The sequence below is a fragment of the Brassica oleracea genome, chromosome C7 (genome assembly GCF_000695525.1).
Source record: "Brassica oleracea var. oleracea cultivar TO1000 chromosome C7, BOL, whole genome shotgun sequence".
NCBI classification, from domain to species: Eukaryota; Viridiplantae; Streptophyta; class Magnoliopsida; order Brassicales; family Brassicaceae; genus Brassica; species Brassica oleracea.
In genome coordinates, this window is record NC_027754.1 from 36,160,649 (window position 1) to 36,186,523 (window position 25,875).

At 37.7% G+C, this 25,875-nt stretch overlaps 6 protein-coding genes across 7 annotated transcripts; 4 read left to right on the forward strand and 2 right to left on the reverse strand.

Moving 5' to 3' along the window:
• The first annotated feature begins 2,272 nt into the window (after nt 1-2,272).
• On the forward strand, nt 2,273-6,917 carry LOC106306951 (mitochondrial Rho GTPase 1). Of its 2 annotated transcripts, none has more exons than XM_013743758.1 (15): nt 2,273-2,398; nt 2,598-2,825; nt 3,137-3,269; nt 3,452-3,601; nt 3,886-4,062; nt 4,198-4,452; nt 4,565-4,633; nt 4,706-4,761; nt 4,843-4,924; nt 5,104-5,315; nt 5,417-5,486; nt 5,810-5,922; nt 6,088-6,238; nt 6,326-6,512; nt 6,628-6,917. In XM_013743758.1, exons 2-15 carry the CDS (start codon nt 2,605-2,607, stop codon nt 6,699-6,701), a joined length of 1,950 nt encoding a protein of 649 aa, XP_013599212.1. In that variant the 5' UTR covers nt 2,273-2,398; nt 2,598-2,604; the 3' UTR covers nt 6,702-6,917. The 2 variants fall into 2 exon arrangements, with proteins under 2 accessions (XP_013599212.1, XP_013599213.1); XM_013743759.1 differs by having other exon boundaries at nt 2,289-2,398; nt 2,605-2,825.
• A 456-nt stretch (nt 6,918-7,373) lies between these two features.
• LOC106301927 (long chain acyl-CoA synthetase 7, peroxisomal) lies at nt 7,374-11,920 on the forward strand. The gene is made up of 23 exons (XM_013738415.1): nt 7,374-7,701; nt 7,858-7,918; nt 8,028-8,105; nt 8,195-8,266; nt 8,350-8,431; nt 8,541-8,646; nt 8,722-8,798; nt 8,893-8,937; nt 9,021-9,107; nt 9,216-9,305; nt 9,450-9,529; nt 9,620-9,713; nt 9,793-9,881; nt 9,962-10,050; nt 10,127-10,256; nt 10,331-10,449; nt 10,559-10,682; nt 10,762-10,848; nt 10,943-11,046; nt 11,132-11,217; nt 11,300-11,386; nt 11,481-11,567; nt 11,650-11,920. Exons 1-23 carry the CDS (start codon nt 7,575-7,577, stop codon nt 11,743-11,745), a joined length of 2,097 nt encoding a protein of 698 aa, XP_013593869.1. The 5' UTR covers nt 7,374-7,574; the 3' UTR covers nt 11,746-11,920.
• Nucleotides 11,921-13,742: 1,822 nt separating this feature from the next.
• LOC106306355 (protein ALWAYS EARLY 1) lies at nt 13,743-19,196 on the forward strand. The gene is made up of 18 exons (XM_013742939.1): nt 13,743-13,909; nt 14,266-14,394; nt 14,549-14,647; nt 14,724-14,789; nt 14,900-14,977; nt 15,064-15,238; nt 15,408-15,655; nt 15,742-15,979; nt 16,183-16,254; nt 16,380-16,615; nt 16,791-17,105; nt 17,183-17,361; nt 17,430-17,706; nt 17,780-17,968; nt 18,071-18,184; nt 18,276-18,353; nt 18,469-18,744; nt 18,816-19,196. The coding sequence occupies exons 2-18, from the start codon at nt 14,314-14,316 to the stop codon at nt 18,978-18,980; spliced, it is 2,886 nt and encodes a 961-aa protein (XP_013598393.1). The 5' UTR covers nt 13,743-13,909; nt 14,266-14,313; the 3' UTR covers nt 18,981-19,196.
• LOC106303199 (cyclin-H1-1-like) lies at nt 19,120-21,673 on the forward strand. Its single transcript, XM_013739531.1, has 14 exons — nt 19,120-19,127; nt 19,314-19,383; nt 19,462-19,512; nt 19,578-19,656; nt 19,748-19,860; nt 19,971-20,044; nt 20,212-20,332; nt 20,436-20,504; nt 20,589-20,630; nt 20,739-20,807; nt 20,958-21,016; nt 21,110-21,194; nt 21,296-21,387; nt 21,472-21,673. Exons 1-14 carry the CDS (start codon nt 19,120-19,122, stop codon nt 21,548-21,550), a joined length of 1,011 nt encoding a protein of 336 aa, XP_013594985.1. The 3' UTR covers nt 21,551-21,673.
• Nucleotides 21,674-21,696: 23 nt separating this feature from the next.
• Nucleotides 21,697-24,429, reverse strand: LOC106306356 (putative protease Do-like 14). Its single transcript, XM_013742940.1, has 11 exons — nt 24,341-24,429; nt 24,167-24,260; nt 23,973-24,077; nt 23,663-23,854; nt 23,427-23,554; nt 22,905-23,116; nt 22,707-22,788; nt 22,461-22,603; nt 22,247-22,367; nt 22,063-22,155; nt 21,697-21,985 (listed from the first exon to the last, which is right to left on the reverse strand). The coding sequence occupies exons 1-11, from the start codon at nt 24,353-24,355 to the stop codon at nt 21,869-21,871; spliced, it is 1,302 nt and encodes a 433-aa protein (XP_013598394.1). The 5' UTR covers nt 24,356-24,429; the 3' UTR covers nt 21,697-21,868.
• A 258-nt stretch (nt 24,430-24,687) lies between these two features.
• LOC106301786 (probable histone H2A.5) lies at nt 24,688-25,568 on the reverse strand. The gene is made up of 2 exons (XM_013738260.1): nt 25,256-25,568; nt 24,688-25,141 (listed from the first exon to the last, which is right to left on the reverse strand). The coding sequence occupies exons 1-2, from the start codon at nt 25,472-25,474 to the stop codon at nt 24,902-24,904; spliced, it is 459 nt and encodes a 152-aa protein (XP_013593714.1). The 5' UTR covers nt 25,475-25,568; the 3' UTR covers nt 24,688-24,901.
• Nucleotides 25,569-25,875: the final 307 nt, after the last annotated feature.

Genomic DNA, 25,875 nt, shown 5'->3' on the forward strand with positions numbered 1-25,875 from the left:
AAACACTAGATTTTGTTTAATCTAATTTTTCTTATAAAAGTACATCAAATTCCTTTGGAACTAAATTCCAACAAAAACAAATATAATTTTTATGATTTTAATTGATTTCATATTATATCTAGCAAATATTTAATCCAAGTGGATTTCACTTTAAATTTGAATTCTATTAAATTTCATTGAATTCATTATTCAATAACACCCCTTTAAATGAATCATATACATAGAAAGCTAAGTGGTATATGATGTATCGATATAGATAAGATGCAGATAATTTGTTTAGTCTCAAAATGCACAAGCAATGAACCAGAATAGAAGAAAGCTAAACTTCTTTATATTAAATTCAATAATAAAGTGATTCTTACTAATCAATAAGAAGTAGACCTTAAAAAACACATAAGCAGACCTTGAAAATTTCGACGTCTTGATCGAATTCAAGATATAAATGAGTAGGATGATCCCTCATCAAACCATTGCTGAGTTTGGGTAAAAGCTTATAAGCTCTCCAAGTTAGGTTACAAATAGCCGATTTTCTTCTATCTATGTAAGAGATTGTTGAACCACGAACCGGTTGACAAATGTATGGAAATTGAGACACAAATCTTGAAAATTTTATCTCGTTTTGGTCTCAGCTCTCGGTGGAACGGTTTGAATGACAGAATGGAACCAACGGTAATAGGTCAGCAAAATAATTTTTATTGTTTGTATATGTGTTGGTTGTTCATATATATTGTTGTTAAATTTTAAACCAATCAAAGTGATATTTTCATAAGTTATTTGTCATTTGATCATATTTTATTATATAGGATATTTTTATTGTATTTGTCTATAAATCTAACCATTTATTATGTTTGTGTATATTAGATAAAACTTGTTCACATTTTGAAATATTTGATTACATTGGAATCTTTGTAGTTTTTTCTGTTACGATATTAAAATAGTACACAAGTGTTTTATATAATTATATAAGTGTACTTAATTTTGTTTGTATTGAATGATATTATGTATCTACTGCAATCTAAGGGGGTGTTATTGGATTGAGAAATAAATGGAATTGAATGTAACCGTAAATGAAAGTATAATATTTGAGGTGAATGTAATGTACTGAATTAAACCAAGTATGGATTCAACCAACTGAATATTGATTTATGTATCAACCAACTGAACAGATTTATATACCATGAATGTGTTGTTTTAAATTTTTGCCTTGTTGAAATTGAAAATCGTGAATGTATTTTTGAATATATTATTCTACGGATGAACAGATAAAATACCGGTTCGTACAACTCAAACCAGTTTGATATTAAACTTGTTTAGTAAATTGGTTTAATATTTAGATCACACTCTAATGATGTTGTGTGTAGAGTGCAATTTAAATCATATTTGAAGCGGGTGTATTTTAGTGGTATATGAATGTATCATTAAATATATGTCTTGATTTTAATTTTCAAATTTAAATATATTGGTTTTCTGGAATAATCTATAGTAAATTAATCTATACCAAAATCTGTTAAATTAGATAGTAGGCTTGGTTTAATAACAAACCCATGTATTCAGTCAATATGTACCTTACACCTTCAGTAAGGATAGTTTATTCACCTATCCTTAAAAAGAGATACAAATCATCATCATCTCTTCTTTGAATGTGGATATTCAGCTAGCATATGGAACTATTTTGCTAATAAAGTTTGGCCATCTCCTCCTGCTGATGTCCACTCAGCTGCAGCTTGGATTAATATGGTCAGGTCATCGTCTTCACCGCAGGCAAGGTGTATTATAAAGCTCTTGTTTCAGTCTTCCATTTATCATATCTGGAAGGAAAGGAACCGGAGGATCTTCGCATCTCAGGAATCTCCAACCGCAGCTGTGGACCGCCAGATCAGAGACGGCCTACTCTCCATTCCAGCTTCTCCTCGCATCCAGCCGTCGTTTCTTGAGTTCTTCTTTGCCTGCACAAGGCCTTAGTTTTTATGTTCTCTTGTATTGGGTTGTTCTTGTTTGTAATGTTTCGCTAAATAAATTGCTAATGCAACATGTAAACGTTCAGAAAATGGTATGAAATTTATCATGATTACAAAAAAAAAAAAAAAAAAAAAAAAAAACTTGTGTTAAAATACAACCATGCGTGGTCGTTAAAAATCAAGCGGTAAACAATAAGAAAATTACTAGTGCGTAGTGACAAGACAAAAGAAAAATTACTCGCGTTAAAAAAGAAGAGAGTGCATATATTTACGAAAATGCCACTAGAATAGAAGCAAAAGAAGCCTTTCTATTTGTTCACCACCTCCTTGGTTGGTTGCAAGTTGCAATCGTCACCGCCACCACAATCTCCCGAACTTTATTGGGGGGGGGTTTTCCTAGGGCTTTTCAACCTTCGCGTCTTCCTCATTCTCCAGTTCAGGTCAGGGCTTATTCCTCGTTTCTCTATCTAATCTTCGATGTGGCTCTCTCTTGTTCCTCGATTTATAAATCCGATTGCAAACTTTAAGCTAATTCGTCTCAAACACGCAATGATCCAATTTTGATCTTTCAAGCTCTATCCACTTGAATCTTGAATCCGAGACTCTGATTCTTTCTTCTAATTTGATTATTGTGTGCAGTTTCCAGATGGCGAGATACTCAGCTGGTACGGTTGACTGTCCTGGCTCACCCAAATCTGTGCGAATCGTTGTGGTTGGTGACAAGGGCACTGGCAAATCCAGCTTGATTGTCGCTGCAGCCTCCGATTCTTTCCCTCCCAATGTCCCTCCTGTTCTCCCTGATACCAATCTTCCTTTGGAGTTCTTCCCTGATGGCGTTCCCGTCACCATCGTCGACACTTCCTCCAGGTAGATTATATCTCGTTATATTTGTTTTTGACATGAGCAATGATAAGACTACTTGAAGGATAGTGATGCTAGTGTAGAATGTAGAAAAAGAATGTGGCTTTATGGTGATAGGAGAGGAGAGTGACCTTATGGCATATGTTTAGTGTTCTTAAGCTGTAAATGAACTGGAAGGAATAGTATTAGCACGTACGATGTCGATGTTGGGATAGCAGTGTGCCTACTGTTTAGTTACTGGTTAAAGGGTATTCATGCTTTGACAGCTTTGTTGATTTGCTTAATGTTTCTTTTGATATTTCTGCTCGTGGGTTTAGGCCGGAAGATAGGGAGATGGTTGCCGAGGAACTGAGGAATGCAGATGCGGTGGTTTTGACATATGACTGTGGTCGTCCTGAGACTCTCGAAGGTTTGACTACGTATTGGCTCCCAGAGCTTCGGCGATTAGAGGTTTGATTTTCCTTTCTCTCTGTTTTCTGTTTTGTCATGTCAATCTTGTTGTTGTAGTAGGTGTATAATTTTCCTCCTGGTGGTCATGTCACTGTTCCTGTGTAAAAATGTCTAGAAGATTTGTTGTTACCTAAAGTTTAGCTGTTTCTTATTATGATTGGCTTGTGATATTTTTTTGACAGGTAAAAGTTCCTATAATAGTAGCAGGGTGTAAGCTCGACTTGAGAGACGACAATAGCCAAGTCAGCCTCGAACAAGTGATGTCACCTATAATGCATCAGTTTCGGGAGATTGAGACTTGTATCGAGTGTTCTGCCCTGAAACAACTCCAGGTTTTATGACTTCTGTCATTCCTCTTAAGATATAACATTTGTCTTACCTCAATCATGGCTAAAAGTTGGTTCGGGGTAGGTAGCTTAGGCATGTGATTGTCTTACTAAGAAATTCAAAGGATTTTAGTTGTGCTAACTTTTTGCTGTAAAGTGGTAACTATTGTGATTGAATTGCACTTTTATTGGGGATGAATTGTAATGCATAGTCAGAAAACATCTAGATGAGAGTTATAAATTATATTTCAGGCCTGAACTGTCATCCTAATAAAAAAAATTTCCTGTAGGCACAAGAAGTTTTCTATTATGCACAAAAAACAGTCCTTCACCCAACAGGACCTCTGTTCGATCAAGAGTCCCAGTCACTGAAACCCCGGTGTGTAAGGGCTTTGAAGCGTATCTTTATACTCTGTGACCATGACAGAGATGGTGCTCTTAGCGAGGCTGAGTTAAATGATTTTCAGGTTCTTTTTTTTTTCTCTCTTTTTGTGTTTCATGTGTTTTAACTATTTATCAAATTGGCTCTATCCTTTAGATTTCTTAAAAGACGTTATGATTCTCTTATCCCGATGACACATCTAATAGCTGTTTCAAAATAGGTCAAGTGTTTCCATGCACCATTGCAACCTTCTGAAATTGACGGTGTTAAGAGGGTTGTGCAAGAAAAGTTGCCAGAAGGTGTGAATGAAAGAGGACTGACAGTGACCGGCTTCCTGTTTCTACATGCACTTTTTATTGAGAAAGGGAGGCTCGAGACAACATGGACTGTACTTCGGAAGTTTGGGTATAACAATGATATAAGACTCGCTGATGAATTGCTTCCACCTTCATTATTCAAGCGAGCACCTGATCAGGTAAAATTGCACAAACCGAATCCATTACTGGAGTCATTGGGCTTTCTAGTCATTAACCTGTCTTCCTTGTCAATTTCCAGCTAATGGTTGTGTTCATTTTTTTTTTTTGTAGAGTGTCGAGTTGACGGATGTAGCAGTCGACTTCCTGAAAGGAATGTATGTGTTGTTTGATGACGATGGGGTAATTCTCCTTTTTAACTAATGGCTTAAGTTGCAGTTCTTATAGTTGTCATAATGAATTTTTACTTTGCAGGATAATAATCTGAGACCTCAAGAGATCGAGGATCTTTTTTCAACTGCACCTGAAAGGTACTTTTTCCACCTCGTGAAAGCAAAAAACGTGTAATTTTGATTAATCTCCATTACATTAAAATGCCAAGTGAATGGCAGTCCTTGGACGGAAGCTCCTTATGTGGACGCGGCAGAGAAAACTGCCCTTGGAGGACTATCATTTGATGCTTTCCTGTCACTGGTTATCAACCCTCTCCTAGAAACATTTTATATGCATTCAAATACATATAATCATTCTTCTTTTTTTTCATTTTTTTATTTGATTTTGAGAGACTAAGATGTCATGCAAGTCTTTCTGTCTGTCAGAATTGTTTGTGTATCTTTATCCTTTATCGTAATCTTTCAATTCTATCCTTGCAGTGGTCACTGATGACACTATTAGAACCGGCTCGGAGTGTGGAACACTTGATTTACATTGGATTCCCGGGTGATCCATCTTCTGCAATTCGTCTTACTAGGAGAAGACGTTTAGATCGCAAAAAGAAACAGTGTGAAAGAAAAGTTTTCCAGTGCTTTGTTTTCGGACCCAATAACGCTGGAAAATCTGCATTACTGAATTGCTTTCTTGGAAGGTTTGCCAAATTAGCTCTCACCGAAAAACTTGTTACATTTCCAAAATACAATCAGGATGACATATTCATGTGGTTTACTGTTGTGTCTCTTCATGATCTAGGTCATATGCTGATAATCCGGGATCAACCACGGATGAGCGCTATGCAGTAAATATGGTCGATGAATCTGGGGTGAGTGGGATTTCTTATGCAGTTTGTTTCATCATGTGTGTTTTTGTGTATATATTTGGATACATTTCACCTCGCGAATAATGTCCAATGTACGAAATACTAAACAAGAATGGCAAACTTAAGTGTTAATTTGGGAACTTTGAGAAGGGAACTAGGTAGAGATATCTTTGATCAGTTGTATCTATTGGCACATGCATGCGTTTCCAACGAGTACATTTTGAATAAAACTGTTCAGATGTGCTACTTTTTTGGGTACTTGAGGCTACTTTTTTCTTAGTTTCTCATTGCTCATTAATCTGATAATTGCAAATCTCTGGGTGTAGAGTGCAAAGAAAACGCTTGTGATGAGGGAAATTCCAGAAGGTGGGGCTCAAGGGCTATTTTCATCCAAGGAGTCGTTGGCTGCATGTGACATAGCTGTCTTCGTGTATGACAGGTATATTTTGTTCTGTTTGATTGGTTGAAATAGGCTTGTCATTCTCCCTGTACAGCATTTGTAGTTTGTGTGTGACAATTGCGCTAACTGGATGTAAATGTTTGATGTACCTTGACGAGGCTTTGAGTTGCTGTTTGCATTCCTGACTTATTTTTTCACACCCAGTTCCGATGAGTCGTCATGGAAGAGAGCGACTGAGTTGCTTGTTGAAGTTGCAACTCACGGGGAGGCCACTGGATATGAGGTCCCTTGCCTCGTGGTTTCAGCGAAAGACGATCTTGATTCATTCCCGATTTCCATACAAGAATCCACCAGGGTAGGGTCCCTTGCCTATGAGTCAATCAAAATAGCTCTCCAATAACTTACAAAGCACCTTACTTATTCACATTGATCTTTCTTGCAGGTGACGCAAGATATGGGAATAGAGCCTCCGGTACCCATCAGCTCCAAATTGGGGGATTTCAACAACTTATTCCGTAAAATCTTAACAGCAGCGCAACATCCTCATCTGAGTATTCCAGAGACCGAAGCAGGAAAAAGCCGCAAACATTACAACAGGCTAATCAACCGCTCTCTTATGGCTGTCTCAAGTACGTTTTCTTCCGTAGTCTTAATTTCTGACGCAAGTTTTCTCACAAACAAACCATAACACAAAAAGCTTCAGACTCATGATTGCTGAAATCTCCTTTTAAATTTTGTAAACAGTTGGAGCTGCTGCTGTGGTCGTTGGGCTGGCTGCATACCGTGTGTATGCAGCAAGAAAGAGCACTTCTGCCTGAGAAGATTGAGAATGAAGAACCTAATGGTCTCAAGGTGCGAACAATCTTGTTCCGGGTTTGTTTATCATTCCCAGGTTTCTTACCAGAGTATTGTTGCTTTGAAGTGATGGTTGAAGATCTGTAGGAACACAAACATTTTAGGGACAGAAAAAGAGAACATGGTCAAATATACTTTGTGTCGAGTTTCTTCAATAACAAAACGAACTTTTTGTCACCTTGGTGGTTGTTCTTATTTTTGGTTGCTCTGTTCTACAAATCAACAAGCAACAACACTTTAAAAATCAACACCCGGACTTTATCAAATCTCACACCAGAGAACTTTTGTTCATCCTGCTACAGGCTACAGCTCTTGTAGACAAAATAAGATGTCATATTATGTTATAAAATGGATGCAATCGTTCACGTGTTGAAAATTTCACTTCATTGTTTGTTTGGATCATGAAATAATCTCTTAAGTGACTTTTTATTGGTACAAAATGTAAATATTTGTAATGTTGCGGACCAAATAATAATATCTGAGAATGGTAAATTATCCACATGGGAAAGAGTGCCTGATCTCTTCCTGTGGATCTCAGTGAAAATGACGTAAGCAATATGTAAGAAAAGTACAGACAACTAACTGTTATATAATAATACGCATCATTGTAACCTGTTAAAAGAAATGATCATCACGGCTCATGAGTCCACTCCAACCAAACATACTAAATTTAGCATTCATAATCAAACGTTGATCTTCTTCTATATAATTAGTGTTCACCTTTTTTTATTATAATGTTTCGATAGAATGTTATTTATGTCGTGAGGCAATCGGTGGCTTAATATTATTATTATCTCAAAAAGTTTCTGGAGAGTTAAAAAAAAAACTCATCCACGATGGAGTTTTCTTCACCGGCACAACGTCGTCTCCAGACCCTTCGCTCTCACCTTGATTCTTCTCAGGCTGATGATCAACCCTCTCTCTTCCTCAACGCCACCGCTTCTGAGGCACCCTTCTCTAACGGTGAGATATATGTTTACAACTTTTTTTTTTGACTAATATATGTTTACAACTTTAATTCAAAAAAAAAAATATATATGTTTACAACTTTTACGTTTAATATCTTTGATCTCTCTGTTGTGTTTACCTTTGAAATTGAGCTTTTCATTTTCTCTATAGAGGATAGCTACAGCGTTGTGCTTCCAGAAAAGCTGGACACTGGAATTTGGAATGTCCACAGGTCAAAACACTTTGAGATATTGTTGTTTTGTTACGTACCTTTGGTCTTAACGAGCGTGTATATGATTATGATTATTATTATGGTGCAATTTCTGTTTTGTCCGTGCCAGATCTGCAAAGTCGCCTACCAAGCTCTTTAGCAGATTCCCGGATCATCCTGAAATAGGGACTCTGCACGACAACTTTGTGTAAGTACTCTTTAACCTTTGTTCAAATAATCGGTTAGTTTATGATCCAACGCTGGAAAATTGTTCTGTTTTTTTTGTGGAATATTCAGACATGCTGTTGAAACGTATCCTGATAACAAGTATCTTGGTACACGAGCTCGTCCTGATGGAACCATTGGAGAGTGAGTTTTATAAAACTCTTCTTTAACTAACTTTTGAGTTGTGGTGTGTTTATGTTTATCATGTGATGTTTTTGTGTTTGAAGGTACACATGGATGACATATGCGGAAACAGCTTCTGCTAGACAAGCCATAGGTTCTGGACTGCTATATAATGGAATTAATCATGTAACTTTTCTTCTTCTTTGAATATGAAATATATAGCGAGCTGCATTCAACGTTTCTAGTTTTATTGATCCATATGGTTTTGCCTTAAGACTTGAATTTAATGGAACAGGGAGCTTGCGTTGGGCTCTATTTTATCAACAGACCAGAGTGGTTGGTTGTTGATCATGCTTGTGCAGCATATTCATTCATCTCTGTTCCTTTATACGATACACTTGGTACCTCATCTTATAACTTTTTGGAGGTTTGAAAGCAATTGTCTTTTCTTAAATATGATTTTCTGTGTTACGCAGGTCCAGACGCTGTTAAGTTTGTTGTGAATCATGCCACTCTTCAGGCCATCTTTTGTGTACCACAAACCTTGAATACCGTAAGTGTTGTTTTTATTTGTTCCATTATCTTATGAGAATCAGTCGAAGTGGTCTAAACTGTATTTTTTTTTTAATAATGGGGGAACTATGAAGTTGCTAAGCTTCCTATCCGAAATCCCAACCATTCGTCTTGTTGTGGTATGTACTCCTTAAATTTGTAATTTCAGCAAGTTTTTATAAATAATTAGCACTTATTTATCTTTATCTGCACCTGTGATAAGGTGGTGGGAGGGGCTGATGAGAATTTGCCATCACTTCCTCCAGGTTCTGGAGTCAAAATTGCATCATACCAAAAGCTACTGAGTCAGGTAGCCTTCTACAATGTGTTGTTTGTATTGGTCATTAGCTTTTATGAATAGTTATTCCTTGTTTGGTAGTTAGAGAGACTTCATGTTGCTACTGGTTATTTTTTTTAGGGTCGCAGTAGCGTACATCCATTTTCTCCACCAAAACCTGAAGACATTGCAACCATATGCTACACAAGTGGAACCACAGGAACACCAAAGGTGAGTTGTTGTTTCCAGTTTCTGAAGCCTTATGTGTGTTTTCTTTGTTCTTCTAGTTGAATTGATGCTGGAAAAAACATGGTGAAATGAATCACTTTTGAAGCTAAAACGCACTTCACAATATAATTGTTTTTTTATATGAAGGGTGCTATGTTGAGTCATGAAAACTTGATATCAAATGTAGCCGGTTCCAGCTTGTCAATAAATTTCTTACCTGACGACATGTGAGTTGAAACTTTTCCCCTCACTTCTATAGTTTTAACTATTTTCTTATAGTGGAAGATCTTTAACTGAGATGTCTTCTGTCCTTATAGTTACATATCATATCTTCCGTTGGCGCACATATATGAACGTTCAAACCAGATAATGGGGGTGTATGGTGGTGTTTCCATCGGTTTTTATCAGGGGGTATGTCAATCTCATATCTCTTGTGACATATTGAGATGATCCTTGTAGTACAGAGTCAGACTAATTTAGATATTAACAGGATATCATGAAACTGATGGATGATTTGGCTGTGTTAAGGCCAACAGTATTCTGCAGTGTCCCTCGTTTATATAATCGAGTCTATGATGGGTAAGTCACCCTAATGTGTCCCATGTTATTGAGGAGTTATGTGGTTCTATGTTCTAAGTTTTTTTTTTTTATTCTTACAGGATTACAAGTGCGGTAAAATCATCCGGGGTTACAAAAAGAAGGCTTTTCCAACTTGCCTATAACTCAAAGAAGAAAGCAATCTTAAATGGTAGTGTCTAATAGTAACAGTTTAAAAAAGTGAATCAGGTATACCTTTTGTTAAGCTCTCTGCATGTGTTCTTTAGGAAGGAGTCCATCTCCACTTTGGGACAAACTGGTCTTCAACAAAATAAAAGAAAAGCTAGGTGGACGTGTTCGGTTCATGGGGTCTGGTGCTTCTCCCTTGTCACCTGATGTCATGGATTTCTTGAGAGTGTAAGTTTTCTTTTCTGTTGTAACGTGATTCACTCTCACTGGTTTCTAAGATTTTTTCATCATCATGTGTACAGATGCTTTGGATGTTCTGTGCGCGAAGGGTATGGTATGACCGAGACTTCTTGTGTCATAAGCTCTATGGATGAAGGTGACAATTTATCTGGCCATGTCGGATCCCCTAATCCAGCGTGTGGTAAGAATCACAATGTGTGATATAAGATAATATAAGTGAAGAACTTTTAATCCAATATGTATGATATGTGTACTAGATTTTGTATTTGAAAGTGTAATTTTTTGGTCAGAGGTAAAACTCGTGGACGTTCCTGAAATGAATTACACATCGGAAGATCAACCATACCCACGTGGTGAAATCTGTGTTAGAGGGCCAATCATCTTTAAAGGCTATTACAAAGATGAAGAACAAACGTAACTCATTTTCTTCCTTATTATTGCTTTGTATGTATAGATAAGTAGACATGGGTCTTGACACATTTTAGCTGAGCAGGAAAGAAATTATGGACGAGGATGGCTGGCTACACACGGGAGATATCGGGCTGTGGTTACCAGGTGGTCGTCTCAAGATCGTTGACAGGTTTAATAAATTTGAAACAATCTCTGTTTTGATATTTCTTTGGTGGATAGAAGAATTGAAAAATCTTTGTTAAAACTTGCAATGTTCATGACAGGAAGAAAAACATATTTAAGTTGGCACAAGGGGAATACATTGCACCAGAAAAAATCGAAAATGTTTATACGAAATGTAGATTTGTTTCCCAGTGTTTCATACACGGTAATAACAAAAAGACTAAAACACATATGCTTCTTCTTCACTTGTGCTCTGTCTCAACCAAGTCTGAAATGTCTATTAATGTTAGGTGATAGCTTCAATTCTTCTCTAGTAGCAATAGTTGCAGTTGATCCAGATGTTATGAAAGATTGGGCTGCATCAGAAGACATCAAGGTATTATTATTATTTATAACTCTCAAGACTTTTTAATTTTATTAAACTCAGCTAAAGAAATATCTCTTCTTGGTGATTATAGTATGAGAATCTAGGACAGCTTTGTAAAGATCCAAAAGTGAGAAAGGCTGTTCTTGCCGAGATGGACATCGTTGGAAGAGAAGCTCAGGTAAAAACAAATAATATAAGAGTTAACAATCTCTCATGTCATAAAGAAAACAACTAACTAACTCAACAAGCTAACAATTTGTGGTGATATATAGTTGAGAGGATTTGAGTTTGCAAAGGCTGTGACTTTGGTGCCAGAACCATTCACCTTAGAGAATGGACTTCTAACACCAACCTTTAAGGTAAACCAACACCAATATGAAGTATTTGAAACCGCAATGAAGTCGAAATCTCTAATTTCAAGTGTTTAAAACTTACAAACAGGTAAAGAGACCACAAGCAAAAGCTTACTTTGCAGAGGCAATATCCAAAATGTATGCAGAGATTGCAGCTTGGGACCCTATGCCTTCTAAACTGTGATGATCGATATGCATTAGAGGCAAAAGTGTTTGTTGTAGTTCCGAGGGATTGATAAAAGATAAAAGATAAAACTGCAAAATATGTGATTGGAGGTAGATTCATAAGAAATAAATCAGATTTTTATGCTGTAATTTTCGTTTATTCTATTAAATAAAAGAATCAGAGAATGGCTTTATTTCGTCACATTTTCTTTTTTTTTAACCCAATTACTTTTAACTTTAATAACTATTTAAAGTGTATATTACTCACTATACTAGGATAGATGAATTTTTTTTTGTTTGTCAACTATCCATCATCAAGTGGAGAACTGACATTTACTCACACATCTAATAACGATACTCGAGCAAAATGTTTTTTTTTTTTTGAACACCAAACTTAATATTAAACTCCCAAGCAAACTAGTTGGGGAAGGAGGAGTGCATTACAGACTTAGCTAGTGAATCAGCAAAAGAGTTCAGAGGTCTAGAAATGAAACAAAATGAAATGCGAGTGAAACGTAGGGATAGTGTCTCGATGTCCCGAGTGATTCCGTAGAGATCTGCCGGATGACGCTTCGAGGATAGGGCAACAATGAGTGCCTGACAATCTGACTTGATGCAGATTTCTAAAATTCCAGCTTCTAGAGCATGGAGGAGAGCCGACCGGATGGCGATTGCTTCGGCCATAAGTGGCGATGAGATGAACTCGAACGCTCTGGCGTCCTGCAGGAAAACAACATTCTCATGATTCATAAAGCACCAACCACAACCTGCTCTGTTCGTGGCTTGGCTCCAAGCCGCATCAGTGTAGCAGGTAGTCTCTGTGGTTGCTTGAGGAGGCCGGAGTGCAGATGCCGTTTGTGCCGAGTGTGATGGTTGGGCTCTAGGTTGAGCGACAATCCATTCTCTAGCACAGAAGATGGCTTTGGAGAGTATCTCAGCCGGACTGAAAATCTTGTTCTCGAATATACGATAGTTCCGAGCCGTCCATATCCCCCAGCACACCCATTGGAACAAGGTTTCGGCAAAGAAATGTTCATATCAAAGAAATGACGATAATCGATAAAAACTCATAAGGTATACTCTCTCCGTTTTTTAATATAAGTCGTTTTAGAGAAATTTTTATGTTCCAAATTATATTACGTTTTCGGTTTTCTATGTAAAATTTATTAACGCTTAATGTTATATGACCAATAATAATATACCTTCTATTTTATTATTGGTTGATTTGTGGTTAGATAAATAATTAATGATGTTTTTGTTTAGAAAATATAAAAATTAATGATTTTCTTAATCTATGTGCACAATTCTAAAACGACTTATATTAAAAAAATGGAGGAAGTACAATATTATGATTTTTTTTTCTGGAAAACAACAAATAATTGTTCTATACTCCTATATTACAAATTTTATTTAAGTAATGTATTGGTTGCAATTGTTTCTTTGACTGACAACAATGTGACGTTCTAAGTTAAAAAAAATGTGACTTTGGAATCAAATTAAATTAATTAATATATTAAAAATCATTAAATTTATTAAAATATTTGTCTATTTTTTTCTTTTACTGTTTTTAAATGGTTTACAATATCTTTCCATGACAAAATGAACTCTTACTATTTGTATCACATTTGATTTAAAATTATTGTGAGAAATAAATTTAAAATATTTACATATGAAATATTATTACAGAAAGTATGAGAAGAGTTGACAAAAAAAAAAAAAAAGAAGAAAATAGCAAAAAGATTTTCCATTTTTTCATTTTTTCACCGTCACTGGTATAATTTGTTTATTCATACTAAAACAATTCGGGTATTTTCAAATATGATCGCATGTTGCCGTTACTACAAACCCTAAATGAAAATCAAGAACATCTAACGGTGCATATAACGAGAAGCCACGTGGAGGGTTCAGATCAGACGCGTTAGATATCAAAAGGAGAATGCCTATTGGCTCTCTCTCAACTCTCGAGTCGTCGTCCTTTTATTCAAGTTTCGCGGCAACGCCTCTCTCTCTCTTCCTTCGTCTCCCAAATAATCTTTTTTTTTTTTTCAATCTCTCTTCACTTTTTAAAAACCTCTTTCGAAATTTCTCACCGATCTCTCCAAGAAGGTTCTCAAAAGCTTTTCTCTCATCCGAGTTCTACTCCGTGTGATTCAACGCAGATTCTCTTTGAGCTGCGTTACTCGGTGAGTGGATCTGTTCTGATCTAGGGTTTTTAGCAGAACTAATTGGGTATTTTTCCAACTTTATCGATGAACTTCGATTTCGATATGGGGATTGAGTCTGCTTGATTTCGATTTCGAAGTTGGATTACTTTCAAATTACAAATTTGTCGGAAAATTGGATTTGAAATTGTGATTTATGTTTCTTCGTGCGTTTTTTCGAAATCTCAATCCGAATCTGGGTCTTGTTCTCTTTTGAATTCCTCAAAGTTGATTTCGATCCTCTTGGATTTGGTTTTTATTTTACTGATGACTCAAATTGTAAAGCAAAGGTGTTGTCTTTCTAACTCGCAATCGATATACTGATGATCTTCTTTCAGTGGAATTGGATTCGGGATTTTGGTTGAAGGGAGCAGAGGAATCAGAATATGGCGCCTAGAAGTGTGAAAAAGCGCGTCGTCACCAAAGAAGCCTCCTCCTCTCCAGAAATAGACAAAGTCAAGCAACGTGTGAGTTTTTTTTTCCGCATTGACCTAATCTTTATCTTATTAAAAGCCCTTCACTTTGAATTTTAAAAGACTCTCTCTCTTTGTAACTTTGATGCTCTTTATTCTTCAAACATGAATCAGATTTACCTCGTTGACTGTTTTTTTCACGTTGCAGAAGAAGAAGTTGACTGACAAGTTGGGACCTCAGTGGACGAAAGGTGAGCTTGAGCGTTTCTATGAAGCCTATCGGAAGCATGGCAGAGACTGGAAAAAGGTAACACAGTATATGGTTACTTTCTCTACTTTTGTATGACTTCAAACTCCTAACACACTACTTCATTGCTTCTTAGGTAGCTGCTTCGGTGCGGAGTAACCGGTCTGCTGACATGGTGGAAGCTCTTTTTTCTATGAATCGGGTATTATTACAAGAATATCTCACTTTCCCTAGGCTTCATTCTAACCATAAAACGAAATTAGGTGAATAATGAATACCTTCTCACAATTGATTTTGCCATTTCATTTCCAGGCATATTTGTCCCTGCCCGAGGGAACTGCGTCTGTCGCTGGCCTCATTGCAATGATGACTGACCATTACAGCGTCATAGTGAGTCCATTTGTTTTATCTCGGCTGGTCCACTTTCAACGTCATGTTGAAATGGGTTGTGTACATGCTTATGGTAACTTTTGTAGGAGGAGAGCGAAAGTGAAGGAGAAGGCCGCGTTGATTCTGGAGTCTCGAGGAAATATCAGAAGCGCAAACGTGCTAAAGCTCCGCCTAGTGATGTTCGAGAAGAAGTTATCTCACCACATTCAATTGCATCAACGGAAGGATGCCTCTCATTTTTGAAGCAGGCACAAGTTTATGGTACAATCATTATTTTCCGCCCAAATAAATTTCCTGAAATTTAAGGCTTCAAAGATGCTAAACAAATGAGTACTATGCGATTTAAATTGTTGTAAATGAACAACAAGCTGCGGCAGCGTGTAAATGAATATATTCAAGAATGTGTAATTTGTTACTTTACGTTATGCAGGAAGGGAGCGACGTGCCACTGGTAAACGTACACCTCGGTTTCTTGTACCAAGTGCAGATCAGAGGGATGATACAGAAGGTTCAACGCCACCAAATCAAAGAGCCAAGAAACAACTTGAGGCTGATGCTGATGATGATGATGATGATGATGATATACTAGCATTAGCATTGGCAAATGCATCGAGAAGGGTAGGAGCGTCTCCCCATAGAAGAACAGAACTCAAAAACAGCACGCCAAATGTCAAAATGGTATCTCTATAGCTCTAGAAACTTTAATGTTTATTATCATGCCATGATTCATTTAAAATAACGATTCTACTCTTTGGGTTTGCCAGTCACAAGCAAAGGAAGCTCAATCCAAGCACCATGCTAGCTCCATGTCTAGGAATGTGGTGAGAATAAGCCGAGATAGGAGGCACATTAAGGGATCTCCAGATAGAGATGGTGCCTCGTTGATGGATACAGAAGGGGTTGGTAACGTGGAGGTTCCCCGGAAGGAGAAAAATGTCAGAATTGTAGAAGCAGAAGGAGATACTTCTGGTGTTAGCGGAGAAGCATGCAACGCCCCAAGAGGTAATATTTTCACTAGATAGCCAAAAAAGCTAATAAGAAACTATTTTATGGAGGTAAAACCCAATAATAAGTTGACGTGGGAAAAAAATCATAGGTCCAGTAATAGTCCCTTTTTATAGTTTTGTCATAGATGTGAAATTTCGATTATTACTATACCACATTGTCTTCTTAACCTAAAGGCCTTAATTTTTTTTGATGTGTAGATGGATTAGAAGCTCTGCATGCATTGGCTGACTTGTCAGCTTTACTGACTCCGGGTGGTTTGATGGAATCAGGTGAGCATCGAATGCTTTTATATTCTGGGTTGGGTTTAATATATTGTCTGGGTTTAGAAGGAAAACCCCATTAATACATATCTGCAGCTTTAGCATCTTCTCTTTATGTTTTGTGTTGGATCCAGAATCATCTGCAGAGTTGAAAGAAGAAAGAGTAGCTAACACTCGGGAAACCGTATCCAGTAGCCATAACAGAGAAAAAGCAAAACAAGCAGGACGAGAAGACCATAGTGTCCTACATGTAATTTCAGCTGCTGATAGTAGAAAACCGAAGTCTGCGCAGGAACTCGTTGATGGTAATGCTGTTCCCAGAGGGGAACTTGACACTTCAAGAAGAAAACGTAAACCTCTACATAATAAGGTATTTGCTTATCTATATATATGCAAAAAAAACGCTTCTCTCCTGATTGGTAGTTTTTTGCTTGGATTTAATCTTACTCTGTGTGATCTGTGGTTGGTTGTCCACAATGCACTTGTAGGATCCTTGGCAAAGTATTTTCATCAAAAACACTTATGCTTTGTTTATTGCATTGCAGGAATCGGCTGAAGATGATAATTTGAAGACTCTGCTCAACCCCAGACGTGCTGGTCAAGGTCCAGCAAAGCAGCAGAAAACTGCAAAGACATCGGAAGAATCTTGTTCAACTAGTGATAAGAAAATAACAAGACCAAATGAAGCAGTGTCAGCTACACGAGTTTCAGGTTCGGGTCCAGCGAGTTTACCCCAGAAACCACCAAACAGGCGTAAGATTAGTTTGAAGAAAAGTTTACAAGAAAGAACTAAATCTTCTGAAGCCACTCACAACAAGTCACATAGTTACGAAGCAGAACCACATCATGAACTACTAAAGGTGGGAGTCTCTAACTTCATTTCTCTTAAGACGCATTAAAAATCTAGTAACTTATTTGCTTTTATTCCATTTCACAGGAGAAGGTTTCGACTTGTCTGTCACATCCATTGGTACGTCGAAGGTGCATATTCGAATGGTTCTATAGTGCCATTGACTATCCGTGGTTTGCAAAGATGGAGTTCGTTGATTATCTAAATCACGTGGGCCTTGGTCACGTTCCAAGACTTACTCGTCTTGAATGGAGCGTCATTAAAAGGTTTGTAACAGTTCCCTTATACATTCAAAGATTTTGAAAAGGTTACTCATTTTCTGTTATATGTTCAGTTCTCTTGGCAGACCTCGGAGATTCTCTGAGAGATTCGTACATGAAGAGCGGGATAAACTCGAACAATATCGCGAATCTGTGAGAAAGCAATACACAGAGCTACGTGCAGGTGCTAGAGAAGTACTTCCTACAGATTTGGCCCAGCCTTTATCAGTTGGGAATAGAGTCATTGCCATCCATCCAAAAACACGGGAGATTCGTGATGGGAAGATTCTTACTGTGGATCATAACAAGCACAACGTTCTGTTTGATGAATTGGGCGTCGAAGTGGTTATGGTAAATCTCAAACTATAATATTTATATACTTTAATCTTATCTCAGATGATTTAACAAATCCTTTTTGTTACAGGACATTGATTGCATGCCTTTAAATCCGTTAGAATATACTCCTGACGGCCTAAGGAGGCAAATGGATAACTGCTTGACTGTATGCGGAGAAGCACAGGTTAGGAAACACCCAAGCTCTGATGCATCTGTTCTGTTCACTCCTTCCGAGCTTGAAAATGTCGATTTTTCTATGAGTCCTACTAAGAAAGAGGTAAACAATGACGTTTGACTGGTCTGTTAAAGCTTTGATCTTTCTTTTTTGGTTCAGTACATTTTTGGTAGACTCTATGCATAATGCAATAAGTCTCTACAGGATGATAGAGACAGGCGAGTCACTACTGATCAAACGTATAACACAGACAATATCAAAGCAAGAAGAGATGAAATTCAACGAGCTCTGATGCTGCAGCGTACTTCAGATGCACAGGTAAGGACTATTGGTAACTAAATAGGCTTAAGTGAACTTTAAATATATACAAACCTCATTTTGTTTATCCTGTCATGATGCTGGTTTTCAGGAAATGGAGCCAGAAATGGTTGGAATTGTCAGTGGTTCAAGGTCAATAGCACAAGCACTGGTGGATGCAGCTATGAAGGTAGTTATGATATGTGTTTGCCTTTGTTGAATTTGGTTGTATTTTTAAATACAGAGAACTCAAAGTCATACAAGTCTATGTTTTGTTTAAATTGGTCTCACCGTGGGGGTTGTAGGCTGCATCTTCGGGGAAGGATGACGAAGACGCAGGGAAGATGCTACAACAAGCTTTAGACTCAATCGGCGAACATCATCAGCCATTAGATAATTCTATAGTGTCTCGTATGAAGCATCAAGACCAAGCCAATGGCAGCTGGGATCATCATCAAAGCCGGTCTCCCTCTAACACAGGAGAGGCGATGACCGAAGGATTGATGGGATCAGGAAAAAACGAAACGCAAATGGCTTCGGAACTTATAAGCTCGTGTGTTGCAACTTGGCTCATGATTCAGGTAAATTAAAAGGAAACTTACTTGGACTAAAATGAAATGGGTATTGATTTGAACCTTTTTAATGCATGCAGAAGTGCACAGAGAAGCAGTACCCACCAGGGGACGTGGCTCAGGTGATGGAGACAGCAGTGAGTAGCTTGCAGCCGCGGTGTCCGCAGAACATGCCTATCTACAGAGAAATACAGACTTGCATGGGATGGATCAAGAATCAAATCATGGCTCTTGTCAAAACATGAATATAACTTTTTGAGTTCCTTACATAATTAACCGTGTATCTTCATTTGAAAAAAGGGTAGCAGATTATATAGGTCAGTTTAGTTTAAGTTAGTTAATAAATGAACAGCTTCTTGATTGGCTACCATTGATTATGTAACTATGGAGCTGTTTTGTTTTTTTTGTCTTCCTCAGTTTTGTTCTCTTCTCTCCTTGGAGAAAGGAAAGAAAAAAAAAACATTTATTGGGCCAGTTCAGGGCTTAAGAGCCTGTAAATAATATTATCATAATCAAACTGAAAGGCCCAACATACTGTTGAAAGCCATAAAATTGAAATTGAAACGGTGGTGGTTCAGCTTTATCTCTCTACCTGCCTACTGGTTCTGTCTGAATAAGTCCGACTCAGAAAGAGAATCTCCGTCGATAGTGTGTGTGAATTTGGAACATTTCAGAAGTGAGATTTCTAAAATTTGCAACTAAGCTCTAGTGTTGTTGTGACTGTAGGCAGAGAGATATAAAGCTGCTAATCAGAGGGCAGTGCAATTGGTGGAGAAGGTGTGTGTGTGTTAAGTGTTGTTATGTAACTTTAGTCTGTATTCATGACAGATTCTTATTTTCAGTGTGGAACAACTCAAGTTGAAGTAGATGCCAGTGGATTACTAACTTATCCTATTGAGAAAGGTGATGCAGGAGATCAACGTAAGTTTTAGATTTATCTCACATGGTTCAAAATCTTCTTCTTCATTGCGGTTTTGTTGGTCAAATTTTAACTGATGTTATTTACTCTCAGCTGATAAGAAGCTTAAACCGTTGAGTGTTGATGAAGAACGGTTCATGAGAGCATTTTATGAGGCAAAGGTTCAAGAAGTATGCAGTGCCTTTGAATTTCCTCACAAGATTCAGGTTCATTGTTCTCCTTCCAGATGAAATTTTATGATGAAGTCAAAAAAAAAATTTCCCATCTTGTATGTTAGCTCTCTGAATTCATGTTTTCTCCTTCTAATCATTTGCAGGCAACAGCTCTCCAGTACTTTAAAAGGTTTTATCTGCAATGGTTTGTTATGCAACATCATCCAAAAGAAATAATGTAACACTTCTTTTGGATCCTTAAGAAAATTTGTATTGGAAGTGTTTATTAAATTTAGTCAAGTAGTTGAATTCTTTTTATTTCTGAAAAAGATTATTTAGGCAGTTAGTTACACCTTGGTTGAATGTTGTAATTTGGACTAATTGATGATACCTTTCATTAAACAGGTTAACTTGTGTGTATGCAGCATGTAAAATAGAGGAGAACCATGTATCTGCTGAGGAAATAGGGAAAGGGATTAAACAAGATCACCACGTAATTCTCAAGTATGAGATGGCTGTTCTTCAGGCATGATATATGAGTCAATTAATCTGTAGCAAATAACTTCCCTATGCTTATGTATCCCTGATGTCCTGTTCTTTTGTTCATACTAGCTTAACTGTATGTGCAGAGTCTGGAATTTGATCTGATTGTCTATGCACCGTATCGTGCAATCGAAGGCTTTATTGGTAACATGGAGGTAACTCTTGACTGTTTAGGCTTTTCATCTGTGTTTACCTTAGTGCTGTCTCTCCAAAAGTGACATCATCTTTTCATCCTCTAGGAGTTTCTTCAAGCTAGAGATGATGAAATCCAGAAGCTGGAGGTAAATCTATCTTTCTTACCTGCAAGTCTTTTTTTCACTTAGCGGGTCTTACTGAAGTAGTGAAGTGTTATTTTCTTATACTGGCATAACATGTCAAGCACTTTGCAGAGTTTGCTCAAAGCGGCAACAGGAGAGGCCGATAAAGTTATGCTCACAGATGCTCCCTTAGCCTTTTTTGTTATTAGGTTGAAGATAATCTACTTAAACGCATTAAAGAATCTGGTTAAACTAGTATAGCTCACATATGTTTTGTTATCACTTCTTTTCTTTAGCTTATATATATAACAGAAGAAGTATCACAAATTGCTGCATTGTTTTTTTTTACAGTTTGCGTTGGCTGCTCTGCGTATTGCAAATGGGGTTCTCGGAGTGGTTGACTTTGATAGGTTGTTTTTCCCTTTTTCCACCATATGGCCATCGTACAATTACATTATTCAGTCTCTTGGCGTCTGTTTTCAACTAAACTGCATTTAGCGCAGGTACCTGGAGAGCATTGTTTCTCAGCCGAACTCTGAGCACACGACTTCAGAGCTCACTAGATTACTTGATGACATAGAATCTTTGGTATGCGCCAAACTTTTTAAAAAAAAAATTTTTTTACATAACCATGGTTTCATTCTAAAAGGCAGTTTTAGTATATGCTCTCTCTCTTTCTATCTTTGCAGGTAAAGAGCTACAGATATCCAAGTGAAAAGGACATGAAGCATATTAATCGGAAGCTTAAATCTTGTTTAGGACATAGTTCTTCACATGACGAGTACACCTTTCTGTCTGCTTTTGATTCTTCTAATGACTTTTCATAGTTTTTTTTTGCTTATTCTGTTATACTCATTTTCTTCAGGAGCAAGAAACGGGAGAAGAGATCGAAGCACAAGGCACATAGGAGCCCCAATGATGCACCAAAGGGAGCGCGCCGATAGGTTGAGTTTCTCGTTTTGCCATTAGCAATTCTTTCTTGTCATATTGTTTTTGATCTTACTGAATGTGGACGTATTAGATATTAGTTGACTTTGTTGTTTATATATGAGTCGTTTATAACTCAATTCATAATGGATCTCTATACCAATCAAGTCAAACTAGATGGTTAATGTTATATCAAAATGAAACCATTAGTAAGGATTACTTTTGTCCAAAATGACATCGACTTTAGTATCAACTTACCTCCGCTGTAAAAGAGGAAAGCAAATACCATGAAAAGAAGAAAATCAAAATACATCTGAAGTTTGGATCTGTAAGTCTCACATGTCTGGATTGGCCTCCTCAGGAATGACTTCTAGTGTGACCGTTTCTTTACTTGATCTCTCCACCACTACTCGGATCCGCTGCCCAACTCTATCGTCCATTATCTCTATTAACTGCAATTGAAACTTCATTCACACATGAATAATTTATATTCTAAGAAGAATGTAGATTGATGAGATATGATACATGCCTCCTTGATGGTCTCGACCGGCTTGCCGTCAAATCTCACAACAACATCACCAGGTTTGAATCCAGCTCGATCAGCTGGTGATCCTGGAATCACCTGCAGAAACAGCAAATATACGCAAAATTTGACACTGATTAGGATTAATACAAACAACATGGATCTTCTTCTTTATGAACGAATTACTCACCGTAGGGACAAGAATGCCTTTTTCCACATCAGGAAACATCGGGTACCGTTCCTTAAGCTGAGCAATGATCATTTTGTTGAGTTCGATCATTTTTAGCCCAATCCATGGACGAATTACTCTACTGCAACAATAGTTTTCTATATTTCAACCTTCATCACGAGAAACAACCAAAGCCAAGCCAATGAACAGGTATAGAGATTGATTACTAACATACCCGCTTTTCTTGAAATGCTCGATGATTTTGGAGACTGAATCAATTGGCACAGAGAAGCCGAGCCCATCTGCAGCTAAGACTTTCATGATATTAACACCAATCACTTCTCCGTCCAAATTCACAAGAGGCCCGCCTGAGTTTCCCTGCCACACAAATAAGCAGAAGAATATAAAAACGAAACACATGCAAGCCAAACGTTAACAAGATCTCTCAAGCCATGGAGAAGGGAAAGGTGTGGATTATTACAGCGTTGATAGCACAGTCTGTTTGGAGGTATTCTCTACCTGTGCCTCTTAAACCCAAATCACTGCTTTTGCGATCAACACAGCTACACCCAAAGAAAAACAACAAAATCCGAAGTAAAGAACACAGTGTAGTGATAAGAACTTATCAAATGAAGAAAAGAAAATTATCGTGGTTACAGGTGTGTGTGTGTTTATTTACCTAACGATACCGGCGGTTATTGTATTCTGAAGAGAAAGAGGACAACCCACAGCTATTACCCAGTCCCCTGGACGAAGCTTACTCGAGAAACCAAGCTTAGCAGTTGGCAATAGAGTCTTTGAGTTTATCTTCACTAATGCAATGTCGGACTGTAAATCAGCATTCAGCACCACACCTTCAAACGTCCTACCATCTTGCAATGTCACATCAACCTGCAACTCAAAACCTCAAATGTTTCACACTACATAGATATGTTTCAAAAAAATAGATTCCATCCAGGTAGTGGAAAAAAACAAATCATATCATTAGCTATAATCCGAGATCTCTTACTATATCTCCAAACAATTAATCATGAATTCCTCAAAATGTCATTTCAAGATACTTGGCAAAGATGGTATGAACAAAAACTACATGGTTTAGTAATCAAGAGGTTTGAAATAAACTCTTAACTCATTCACTAGTCCCACAAGCTCTTTTCTAAACCAGACTATGATGAGCTGATCGTTTTTTTTTTGAACTTACCCTTCCTTTAGATGACTGGCGAATACTCTGAAAATCGACTACAACGTGAGCACAAGTCAATATTGTGCCATCAGCGTCAATGATCGTACCAGAACCGATACTCTTTCCGGTAGTAATCCCATGAAATCCTTTTACAAAAAAAAAAAAAAAAAAAAATCCAAAAAGATCACCCAACAACACCCAATGAATCAATCATCCTACAGCCAGAAACAAAACTATAAGCAAAGAAGTGAAACCTTGAGGAACAGAGAGATTGACAACAGCCGGTCCTATTCTGGCAGCCGCATTAGCGATTGTATCCCTCCCCAAGAACCCACCGCTCGGTGGTTTCACACTATCCGAATCTTCAACAGGAGCTCTCTTCTCATCATTACTTGCAGCTGCTTCTGGTTTTGGACTAACTCTGGCAGAAAACGCCGCCAAATTTCCTGCACATATACAATAAAATGAACATAAATTTCTTAAAAAAATTGCAGCTTCATATTTGAAAAATTTACATACATAGATAGAGAGAGAGAGAGAGAGATGAGATTTTTCATTACGAACCAAACAAGCTTTGCTCTGTGCGATTAATCAAACTCTGTGAGAACTGCCAAGGCAATGACTTAGATTCTTGAATAGATTCTGGGATAGCCACTGATATTCTCGTTCCTGGAAATAAATGATCACACAGGATCACATTTTGCCACCAGTGTATTTAACCATGCGGCAAATAAAGTAAATGTTAGAGCTTGGTTTACCTGTATCTGTACTATAAACAACTCCAGAAGTAGCGGTAGCTACAGCGACGACGCGAAGAACCGAGCTTCGCTTCGAAGATGAGACGGCACTTCTCTGCCAAAAAGAACACAACAATAACGAGTTATTGAAATTTGAATCAATTGATGAATTAGTCGGATATAAGAGTTTTCAACCAGCAAATTCATCATCGCCAAATCTAAGATTCAAACACTTTTGATTGCAGGCTAAACCCCACGCACGCAAGGCAAGTTAAAAATCCTCCGTCCGTTTCCAGAATCATCGTGTAGGAGACAGACGCCTTAACAGCAATAAATTGGGCCGGCCCATCTAAAGCCCAATTTGAGCATGAACTGACTTATCCTCTGTACTTTAATTAATTAACAAACAATAACTATAATTAAGCAAAAACTACTTTGATTAATGCTACTACTACCCATTCAGGTTTATCGTCAACATCCAACCAACATTAATTTCTCTGTTTTTTTTCCTTGAAATCGAGTGGGGTATGAGAAGTATGAAAAATCCAGAAAGAAATTTTTATTTATTTGAGATGACTGAGAAACTGAGAAGATACCCAGAAATTATTAGTTCATTCATTACAAAACGCATAATCAGCCATTGGAGATCCATAAAACAAACCAAACGGAGAGTAAACATAGAAAGTAAACTACACAATCCCTAAAAAAACAAGTTCTTCTAGATTTGATATAACAAAGGAAACAACAGTAAGCATTTTAAGCCTTCTTGGGAGATTTGGCAGCTTTAGCAGCTTTCTCAGGCTTCTCAGTTTGAGATGCGGATCTCTTGGGAAGAAGAACCGGGTTGATGTTAGGAAGAACTCCACCGCTCGCGATGGTGACTCCGTGGAGCAACTTCCCCAATTCTTCATCGTTCCTTATCGCCAAGCAGAGATGCCTCGGGTTTATCCTGTTCTTCTTGTTGTCCCTCGCTGCGTTCCCAGCAAGCTCCAGAACCTGCGAGAGGGATTAGATTCGTTAGATCTACAGATTAAATCACAATTCGAAACCCTAATTTCATTTCCGAAGAATGCACATCCTCAAAATCGACAGAGATCTAAGATTATGTACCTCGGCGGCGAGGTACTCGAGGACGGCGGCGAGGTAGACGGGAGCACCGGCGCCGTACCTGATCGCGTAACGACCTTTCTTCAAGTAACGAGAGATACGACCGACGGGAAACTGAAGACCAGCCTTGACGGACTTGGAAACACTCTTCTTCCGATCACCTCCTTTCCTTCCTCCTGCGCCTCTCGCCGGCTTCGCTGCTGCTGCTGGTGACGACTCCATCGGATTCTTCTTAACAAACTAAACAAACACAAATTACTTTTTCCTATTTGACGGTTTTGTAGCGGTTTACGATTTGCTTGATATGACGATTTGATGATCCAACAACGTGTGTCTATATACACCATCTACTGCCACGCTGGCGATCCGTGTGTTGATGAAGTCAACCGTTCAGATTGTATTTCTTTGAGTTTGATCCAACGGTCTACGTGTTTGGATACTAAACGTGGGGGAGCCGGATAGGAAGGAGAGATATAAAACCCTCGAGTAATCTCAGCCGTTGGTTTCATCCCCCGACGTTAATCATGCTTTATCTTTAATTAATTAATCTAAAGCTTGGTTTACATATTTAAATCGCCATTAATACGTGTGTTTAACATACATTAAGAAAGTGAGTTTAATAA

Coding starts and splice junctions, on each gene's coding strand:
- LOC106303199 (XM_013739531.1), top strand. Junction 20,505..20,588: donor GCTTTATTGGTAACATGGAG/GTAACTCTTGAC, acceptor TTCATCCTCTAG/GAGTTTCTTCAAGCTAGAGA. Junction 21,017..21,109: donor GGAGTGGTTGACTTTGATAG/GTTGTTTTTCCC, acceptor CATTTAGCGCAG/GTACCTGGAGAGCATTGTTT.
- LOC106306355 (XM_013742939.1), top strand. CDS start 14,314: ATGGCGCCTAGAAGTGTGAAAAAGCGCGTCGTCACCAAAGAAGCCTCC. Junction 15,980..16,182: donor AGCATGCAACGCCCCAAGAG/GTAATATTTTCA, acceptor TTTGATGTGTAG/ATGGATTAGAAGCTCTGCAT. Junction 16,616..16,790: donor GTAAACCTCTACATAATAAG/GTATTTGCTTAT, acceptor ATTGCATTGCAG/GAATCGGCTGAAGATGATAA.
- LOC106301786 (XM_013738260.1), bottom strand. CDS start 25,474: ATGGAGTCGTCACCAGCAGCAGCAGCGAAGCCGGCGAGAGGCGCAGGA. Junction 25,142..25,255: donor TCGAGTACCTCGCCGCCGAG/GTACATAATCTT, acceptor TCCCTCTCGCAG/GTTCTGGAGCTTGCTGGGAA.
- LOC106301927 (XM_013738415.1), top strand. CDS start 7,575: ATGGAGTTTTCTTCACCGGCACAACGTCGTCTCCAGACCCTTCGCTCT. Junction 10,051..10,126: donor GAAGAAAGCAATCTTAAATG/GTAGTGTCTAAT, acceptor TGTGTTCTTTAG/GAAGGAGTCCATCTCCACTT. Junction 10,683..10,761: donor TACAAAGATGAAGAACAAAC/GTAACTCATTTT, acceptor TTAGCTGAGCAG/GAAAGAAATTATGGACGAGG.
- LOC106306951 (XM_013743758.1), top strand. CDS start 2,605: ATGGCGAGATACTCAGCTGGTACGGTTGACTGTCCTGGCTCACCCAAA. Junction 4,762..4,842: donor TTTTCAACTGCACCTGAAAG/GTACTTTTTCCA, acceptor AGTGAATGGCAG/TCCTTGGACGGAAGCTCCTT. Junction 5,923..6,087: donor GCTGTCTTCGTGTATGACAG/GTATATTTTGTT, acceptor TTTCACACCCAG/TTCCGATGAGTCGTCATGGA.
- LOC106306356 (XM_013742940.1), bottom strand. Junction 23,855..23,972: donor CACAGAGCAAAGCTTGTTTG/GTTCGTAATGAA, acceptor GTATATGTGCAG/GAAATTTGGCGGCGTTTTCT. Junction 23,117..23,426: donor GCCAGTCATCTAAAGGAAGG/GTAAGTTCAAAA, acceptor TTTGAGTTGCAG/GTTGATGTGACATTGCAAGA.